Source organism: Camellia sinensis, chromosome 11 (assembly GCF_055761805.1).
Source record: "Camellia sinensis isolate YWXY chromosome 11, ASM5576180v1, whole genome shotgun sequence".
In the NCBI taxonomy this organism is placed as follows: Eukaryota; Viridiplantae; Streptophyta; class Magnoliopsida; order Ericales; family Theaceae; genus Camellia; species Camellia sinensis.
In genome coordinates, this window is record NC_138971.1 from 176,212,164 (window position 1) to 176,221,356 (window position 9,193).

The 9,193-nt window shown below is 32.8% G+C and overlaps 1 protein-coding gene across 1 annotated transcript; it reads right to left on the reverse strand.

The window, feature by feature from the left end:
- Positions 1-525: 525 nt before the first annotated feature.
- On the reverse strand, positions 526-4,980 carry LOC114300909 (DCD domain-containing protein NRP-B). Its single transcript, XM_028245790.2, has 5 exons — positions 2,347-4,980; positions 1,732-1,832; positions 1,256-1,339; positions 980-1,090; positions 526-861 (listed from the first exon to the last, which is right to left on the reverse strand). The coding sequence occupies exons 1-5, from the start codon at positions 3,173-3,175 to the stop codon at positions 820-822; spliced, it is 1,167 nt and encodes a 388-aa protein (XP_028101591.2). The 5' UTR covers positions 3,176-4,980; the 3' UTR covers positions 526-819.
- Positions 4,981-9,193: the final 4,213 nt, after the last annotated feature.

Sequence of the window (9,193 nt, forward strand, 5' to 3'; positions counted from 1 at the left end):
ATTGCTAACATGACTCATTCAGGAGATATAATTATAGACCAACCCCTTCTTTTTATATAGTTTTATTATATCCCTTGTAATAAATTCGATGATTAGGTATGTGAATGATGTAGTATGTTAAAAAAATAAAAATAAATAAGGGAACATGACCCATTCTATTCAAACAAACTTCATTTGAAGGATGAATCGGCCAACAAATTTATCACCCAAATTCCAATCCAGTAGGTGACCCATCTCTATTCTATTTTGGAGGAATGCTGTGAAGAAAAGAGTTTTTATCTTCTTATTTGATGCCCTAACTACCTACTCTAATAATAAAAGTATACACCACCTTTTGAGCCAATGGTTATGACTTTTAGGTCTGGTGCTTCTAATCCAATTCTTAACCACCAAATCATCTAATTAGAGGGTAATCTCCACAAGGAACCCCCAAGGTAAATGGTGGGTTCACTCACACTGCAAGTAATTACTTAGAAGCTACGTCTGCAGATGGGACAGTTTCCACACAATTGAAGCCAAAATAAATAGCAGAAGTTATTTTTTTTTTTCATATATACTCAAATTCATTATATACTAGTGCCAAGCCCAATAACTAAAGAGGAAACACAACAGCCTCCTCCATACAAAAGCACATACAAAAAAGAGTTACATATATCATACATCACATAGACCCCCTCTGCTATTCCTTATCCAAACCCTTCTAGCTCCAACATATTTCTATAATAGCCAAACTCCTTTATATTCCTCTTTTACTACTCATCACTGTTGTTTCTTTTGTATGTGTATCTGTTTGCCTCTATGGCAATATGTTGATTGTCTTTAAACATTGGTCTCTTCAAATACATCCAACAGAGAGAGTGCCTGCAACATTCAAACATAAACATAGGTTTAGAATTGGATCTGGCAAATACCAAGGCACAAAATATGCTCACAAAAAGAGATCATACAAAATTTACACTCATCTAAACTGTTATTGTACCTCTGGAATGTTGAGTTCAAGGCGGAACTTTGGGCCATCGTAATGATGAAGAATTGGTCTGAAAGAGTCCTCTTCTAATGGCTCACATACCTTCCTTGTCAAAACACGTACCTGTAAATCCCAAATTGGAATTCAAAAGCAGAATTTAATGAAGCATTAGCAACTTCGCAACAACTTTATTTGTCAATTTGGTGCGTAAATACAGGAGAATTTTGGTTATTTATAAGGAAAAAATGGAAGAAATGTTATAAATTCATTAAAATCTACTTAACATACTTGAGCAGGGAAACGTGATTCACCGGGATTCTTTTTGTCCTCCCATGCCATTGGATCAATATTTGTTCCTCCAAAACTTGCCGCCTGAGGAGACCATTTTCAACTTAGTAAGATGCACAATCTTGAATTAGATCTAAATATTTTTTTAAAAATACAAATTTGAGAAGATAGAGGCCTCTTATTGGAAGATAAACAAGTGAATCTTTAATCTATCCTTTTGGACAATGAACATGAAGCCCCAAATGAAAGAACCGAGTATCGTGCTTGTAATTAACAAAGCTAGTCACACGACTACCGAAATTTCCAAACCTTGGGGTTAAATTATAAAAACATTTATGGATTATTATGAATTTCAGTGCGTATGTTACCACAACAAACCAGAATTGAAGTATCTTAACAGTGAAAAGAGTCCTCGCCAACCAAGATTAAAGAATTGTTATGTAAGCAACATTTTAAGAAAAGAAAGTAAAACAAACCTCAAAAACTCCATGGAGTTGGTGGGTGGAGTAGTTGTAGAGGAAAAGGGGCAAGCCTGGAGTTATTGCCCGGACTGAATCACGGTAGCGTGGCGGCAAGCCTGGGAGTTCATTAAAGAAACATGAATTAAGAAAAGAGCACAAGATTTGCAGAAGTTAATGAAACTACTAATCTTATTTTTTTATTTTTTCTCTCTGTTTTTGAACTGAGGATTTCAAATAGAAACACAACATCAAGAGCAATAAAACTACAAACACCTTAAAGACGAACCAAACATATCGATTTTGGAAGCTTGATCCATATCATAAATTGGTTTTATAACAGAATTTCAGCGCAGATCTAGCAATATCTCATTTTATTGAAGTGTTTAATACAAATTGATCATCTCAAATTCGAAATTTTGAATCTTTCTCAACAAAAATTGGACATTTGGTTGGATAAGTAACGATAAATCAATCTAAACTACCCACACAGAACAAGAATATCGCAATTAAGTATAATTCAATAACACTAATCACGCTATCCGTTCTTTGTTGTTCCAGAGCAATCATGCTATCAAGTAATTGACATATTTATATATAATTGAACGTTTATAGAGAGAGAGAGAGACATACCAAAGAGCTGTCTTTTGAGATTCTCTTGCATGGTATCGTTGTTGCAGACGAAGATATACCCACCAACGGTTTCACTTCTGGGCAGAGATTCAGATGGTGGAAGAGTCTTGAACCTCTTATCCACACTGTTCTTATTGCTGTCACTGTTACTGTTATCCTTACTGTTATTATTGTTATTGTTGTTGTTATTCTTGTTCTTCTTCCCAATTTTAGACCCATAATGATGATGATCATCTACACCCTTTCCATTACCAATCTTCTTCGAATTCACAGCAACATTAACATTGTTATTGTTGTTGATGTTGTTGTTGTTATTGAAATTGTAATTCATCGAAGGCTTCGAGTAAATCCCTTTGTTGAACCCACCATTGAGTCCAACCTGTGACGATCCCAACCCAGAAGAACCCAACTTCCAACCATCGTTGAAGCCATTGAAATCAGACCCACCAAGCTTCCAACCCTGATTAAAATTATTGAAATCAGACTCGTTGTTCTGCTTCGAATTGCTCGACTGGTTCAGCGAAATGAGCTCACCACCGACTCTGATATCGAAGTTCCTCCTCTCCTCCTCGGGCCTCTTCGACGAAGCATACGAATTGCTCCAAATCGAATTGAAATCCGATTCGTTGATCTGCTTCGAATTGCTCGATGGGTTTACCGAATTGAGTTCGCCACCAACTCTGATATCGAAGTTCCGCCTCTCCTCAGGCCTTTTGGAGACATAGGTATTGCTCCAAATCGAGTCGTTGAGAGAGAGATTGACCAAGTTGTTGGTCTGAACCCTAAGTTGATCGCTGAATTGATAGAACGATTGCTGATTGTTTTCCATGTTAAAAGCTTCAAAATTTCACACCAATATATTAATGTATATATATATATTTATAGATTCAGATACAGATTACAGAGAGAGAGAGAGAGAGAGAGATTGGTAGAAGAGAAGGAGGAGAGTGAGGGGTATATATGAAGGGAAGAGAGAGTTGAATTGGGATTTTTTGTAGAAGAAATTACTGGGAAAGAGAGGGTGAGATGGCGTGTAGAATTGTCAAAGCAAGACTGTGGAAAAATGATACATTGTAGAGAGAGAGAGAGAGAGAGAGAGAGACACACACAAATGTGTGTAGTTGAGCGAATGAGAGTGGCGATGACGGAACAAAACGCGTTTAGGTGGAGGAGAGAGAGAGAAAAGGTGATGTCGATTGTCTGACTATACCATCTAGTGAGAGAAAAGTATGTATGGAGAGAGAGAGACACGAGTGTCGGGGGAATACTACGGAGTTTCACGCAAAACATATATTTAGGTATAAGATTATTTAAATATGTGTATTTTTTATTTTTTTATAAAAAAAATATTTAAAAAAATAAAAAAATAATGTAATAAAAAAATAAAAAAATAAATTATATTTAAGTTGCCCAACTTAACCTTAATTTAAAACCTATAAAATCTATAGTATTTCATATAATTACTTTGTTAATATCATTTTTCAGTTCAGATTATTATTTGTTGTCCAAGGTTTATTTTAAACCGAAAAGACTGAAATCAGAGTTCAAAAACCAAAGTTAATTTTACTATTCATCACACTAACAATTCGGAGTGAAGTGCTAACGCTAAAAATAAACGGGCCTTAAGTAGATGATGAAAAAAAAAAAAAAAAAAAAAAAAAGAAAAAAGAGTCTTATGAGTGATTATGCAATAAACAAAAACATTTAGAAAATTTTAAATTTATAATATAAATATAAATTAAATAGGATGTAGTTATATTATAATAAAAATTTTATTAATACCTTTTGGAATTGTTTGATTAATAATTAAATGATTAATAATTTTATAAATTAGTGTAGAATTAATTATTTAATTAAATTAGTGAGATACTTATTTATTATGTATTTTTTTTACTTGACATTATACTCCTCAACCCCTCTCAATATTAAGGTCAAGTTTGGCAACTCTAAAATAATTTATCTTTTTATCTTTTATTCATTATATCACATCTCTACTTTTTTGCACATCTTTTCGTAAAAAGACAAAAAAGTACACTTATTTATATCATCACAAACAATCCCTAAAATTTTGTCAATTTTATCGGATTGAATATTCTACATACATAATCCGGTTAATAAAATTTTGTTATCCCAGATAGGCAACCCAAGAGGGGGGGTGAATTGGGTTATTAAAAATTTTACAATACTAAAAATAACACAATATTCAGAATTTTAATAAATAAAAAAAACATAATAATAATTATCAATATAAAAGTAGAAGAGATAGAGAGAGAAAATCAAACACTGCGATTTATAGTGGTTCGGCACGCCAGGCCTACGTCCACTCCCCAAGGAACCTCCTTGAGAATTTCTTTACTATCAATTGAATAAATACACCACCAAGCTTGTGGATTTGGCACAGGACTTACTCTTATCTATTGAGCCTCACTCAACAATAAATGTCTTACCCTTACAAAATCTCTCACAAAAATAAGGAATAAGAATAAGTGGTAACTGAACCCACTTTTACAATAATTCTCTCACAAAGAGTAGATATGAAAGTGTAAGAACAAAAACTAGACTTAGATCTGAAAGTGAAAGAGCAGAATACTCAGAATTTTGGAGCTCACAGAAATATTTTCTCTTCAAGTTCTTGATTTTTTCTCCACATCCAACACCTCTATTTATACACAAAAATATACCCGTTGGACACTCCTTGCTGACGTCATGGCTTACATAAGCACGCTCCTGACGTCATGGCTTACATAAGCACGCTCATGATGTCATCGCTTACATAAGCAGGCTCTTGATGTCATTGCTTACATAAGCACACTCCTTAAATTTAAATAGTCAGCAAATTATAAGAATTAAAAAGATAAAAATAAGATTGATTTTTTCTTCTTGTTTTTTTCAAACATGGAGCCACCGTTTTTGTAGACAATTTAATACAAAGTTCACAACTTTCAAACAAACAAATAATTTTCTCCATCTAGTTTATAATATATATATATATATACATATATACATAACTCCATCTTGTTCTTCTTGTTTAATTATAATATGATATAATTAATGTAGTGTAAAAAATTTAATAGCGCACGTGATGTATTCTGCATATAATGTTATATAAGTTCTGATCAAAATTTTGCATACAGAAAAATCTCTATAAATAATATTTATGATGGATCTGAAAATATATGTCATCATTAAAATATTGTATATGTTGTAAAGATTTTAAACTAAATGTATTTTACCACTCCATATTAATTTTGTCAAAATAAGACAACCCATAAATATCAAATTTGTCAAAATAATACAACCAATCAATCATTTTTGTCAAAATAATATAATTAATCAATTTGTCAAAAGATGAATAGTAATTAACCCTATTTTTCAAAAAGTGAATAGTAAAGTTTTTGAAAATATTTAAAATAATCATTTTTGTCAAAATAATATAATTAATCGATTTGTCAAAAGATGAATAGTAATTAACCCTATTTTTCAAAAAGTGAATAGTAAAGTTTTTGAAAATATTTAAAATAATATTTAACATATATATTTTAAAAAGATAATATTATTTTATTTAAATAATATTTAACAAATATATATATTTTAAAAAGATAATAATTTGTGTCAAATAATATGTATATTAACTAATATATTTTAGACATCATCAAAATTAAATAATATGATTAACAATCTCCCCCTTTTTGATGATGGCAATATTTGTATGGATTTGACACAAAATAAATTTGACAAAATATTTGACAACCATGCGACATATAATTTTCAAAATCATATTTTTTCTCCCCCTTTGACATCATCAAAATAAAGATGAAGATAAGAAACAAACACAGTGGATACAATAATCTGGGTGGCCAAAAATAAAATAAGGGGCCGGCTGTCTTGTCGGAATCATTGTGGGGATTTTGGAGCATCTCGAGCGCAGGAAGTATGGATAAATAAAATATTTGAGCAGAGATAGCAAATATGCATCGAGGAATGGAGCAATGGTGTGTATAAAAAGTGACACAGATCAGAGGCAAAGATACAAAATCATCAAGTGTTTTGAGAGAAAAATTTGTTTTAGCTTCTTTTGTAATCATGTCATTCCTTACCTTGGCTATCAATGAGTCGGACCTGCATGAGGTGCCTGTAATGCAGGCAAATGAGAGAGTACCAGTGACGCAGGCACATGCTATGCCTGTAAATGAGGGTTCTAGTGGTATTGGCAATCGAAATGATTACGATGCTATTAATCACACTATGGCTCTTAGTACACAGGCCATGACTGCAGTTTCCAATATGGCGCGACGATTACAAGCAAAAGTACAAGAAAATCAGCAATGGAGAGATGAGGTGTGCTTGTTAAAACAACAAGTAGTGAATATGTGTAAGGAGAAGAAAGAGCTAAAAAGAAAAAATGCACAGTTGGAGCATGCAGTGCAGTATTATGCAACGGTGATAATGCCAAGACTCACAGAAATCGAAAATAGAGAGAGGCATGTAACAGAGGCTCATGAAAAATTGTTGAGAGAAGTGAAAAAGAAAAAATCTGTGAAACCTTCTGAAAATTTACCTGTAATCAAGTAATATTTTCTTTTTCTGAAATAAAATTGTGAGCATTTCTTCCTTTATTTATTTATTATTATTATTTTTTATTTTTTTTAAATTTTGACTTTGCACAAAAAAATTGTTTGTTGGTGCAGATAAGGAGTATGGCAGATAAGAAAAAAAATGTATATATATACTCCCCCTAAAATTATGCACAGAATATACACATGCCCTTTTTTTTTTATATATATATATTTTTATAATGATTGTTAATCTCAAAATATGAGTCTCCCCCTGAGTTAATGCACTAGAAATTTCATAAAATTGAAGAAATAAATTACCAATCTATGACACCAAAGGCCCTTAAGATCTGGCCATAAACAACTACACCAAGTGCACTAGCAAAAAATGAGAAAATAAAAATAAAAACAAATACTTCAATCAAGGTAGAAGCAACCAATATTAAATCCAAGAAAATTTGGAGCACATATAACAAGTAAAAAAATACAACACAGTGCAACAAAAATTTTAACATGTTGATCGGTGATAACCTTGATGAACGGAAGAAATTGAGACGATTGGGTAGATCGGTGACGAATTTTTGTAGATCGGCAATGGATCTTGATGGATCAGTCACGGATCTTGATGGATCGGTGATGGAACTTGATGAATCGGTGAAGATGGTGATGCAGATTTCGGGCGGAGAAGTGATGGAGTTTGGAAGATTAGTGAGGGATTTGGATGGATGGTGATAGTGATGAAAGTGATCGATGATTTTGTGGATGGTGGAGTTGGTTGTAGGCTATGGTGAGGGTGGAGATGGAGTCGGCTAAGGGTAGAGGAAGAAGGGGAGAGCGAGACAGCAAGAGAAGGAGAAAAAGAGAGAGTAAGGGAGAGAGTGGGTGAGAGATAGAGACGGAACGGAAGAGAGAGAGAGAAAAATCATATATATAAATATATGTATATTATTATTATGGTTATTATTTTTTATAATAATAATTATTATTACAATATTTATTTTATTTAATTATTAAAAAATTATTTTTAATATAAACATTATATTGGAGTATTCATCATACCAAGTTCTGTTCTAATATAATAAAATTGTTCTTCATTTAGAGGCTTGGTAAATATGTCAGCTAATTGACAATTTGTAGGCACAAATTCGAGTTCAATGTCACCTTTGAGTACATGATCTCTCAGAAAATGATGCCTTATTTCAATGTGTTTAGTGCGTGAGTGCTGAATAAGATTTTTTGAAAGGTTAATGGCACTTTTGTTGTCACATTTTATAGAAATATGATCATAGTGAAATCCAAAATCTTGAAGTTGTTGTTTCATCCAAAACAATTGTGCACAACACCCAGTGGCGGCAATGTATTCTGCTTCAGCAGTTGACAAAGCCACTGAGTTTTGTTTTTTGCAAAACCAAGAGGTGAGTGAGTGTCCAAGAAAATGACAAGTGCCACTAGTGCTTTTTCGGTCAAGTCTACATCCCGCAAAGTCGGCATCTGAGTAACCAAAAAGTTCAAAGGTGGTTCCCTTAGGATACCATAATCCCAAATTTTGAGTGCCGACAAGATATCTGAAAATGCGTTTGACTGCGATGATGTGTGACTCTTTCGGTGCGGATTGAAAACGTGCACACATACAAACACTAAACATTATGTCGGGCCTACTTGCAGTAAGATAAAGTAAAGAACCAATCATACCTCGATATTTCTTCTCATCTACGGGTTTACCTTGCTCATCTTTGTCGATTTTTATCGATGTGCTCATTGGAGTTGCTGCAGGCTTTGATGATTCCATTTCAAACCTTTTGAGTAGATCTTTGATATATTTCGTTTGATTTAAATGGATTCCATCATTAGTTTGTTTAATTTGTAGACCAAGGAAGTAATTTAATTCCCCCATCATACTCATTTCAAACTCACCCTGCATGTCTTTAGCAAATTCTTTGCACAAATTTTCATTAGTAGCACCAAAAATGATATCATCAACATAAATTTGAACGATTAGCATATCTTCCTTTTTGATTTTTATAAAAAGTGTTGTATCAATTTTTCCTCTACAAAAACCTTTGTCAAGTAGAAAATTACTCAATCTTTCATACCATGCTCTAGGAGCTTGTTTCAAGCCATATAAGGCTTTTGAAAGTTTGAAAACATGATCCGGGTATTTATGATTTTCAAAACAGGGAGGTTGTTCAACATAGACTTCCTCCGAAATGTACCCATTTAAAAAAGCACTTTTAACATCCATTTGATATAATTTAAAATCTTTAAAACACGCAAAAGCAAGTAACATTCTAATA

Bases quoted from the DNA above. Each gene is read 5' to 3' on its own strand.
- LOC114300909 (XM_028245790.2), bottom strand. From the start codon at position 3,175: ATGGAAAACAATCAGCAATCGTTCTATCAATTCAGCGATCAACTTAGG. The intron at 1,833-2,346 runs GTATGTCTCTCT...ATGAACTCCCAG, and splicing joins TCTCAAAAGACAGCTCTTTG to GCTTGCCGCCACGCTACCGT. The intron at 862-979 runs GTACAATAACAG...TGAATGTTGCAG, and splicing joins TTGAACTCAACATTCCAGAG to GCACTCTCTCTGTTGGATGT.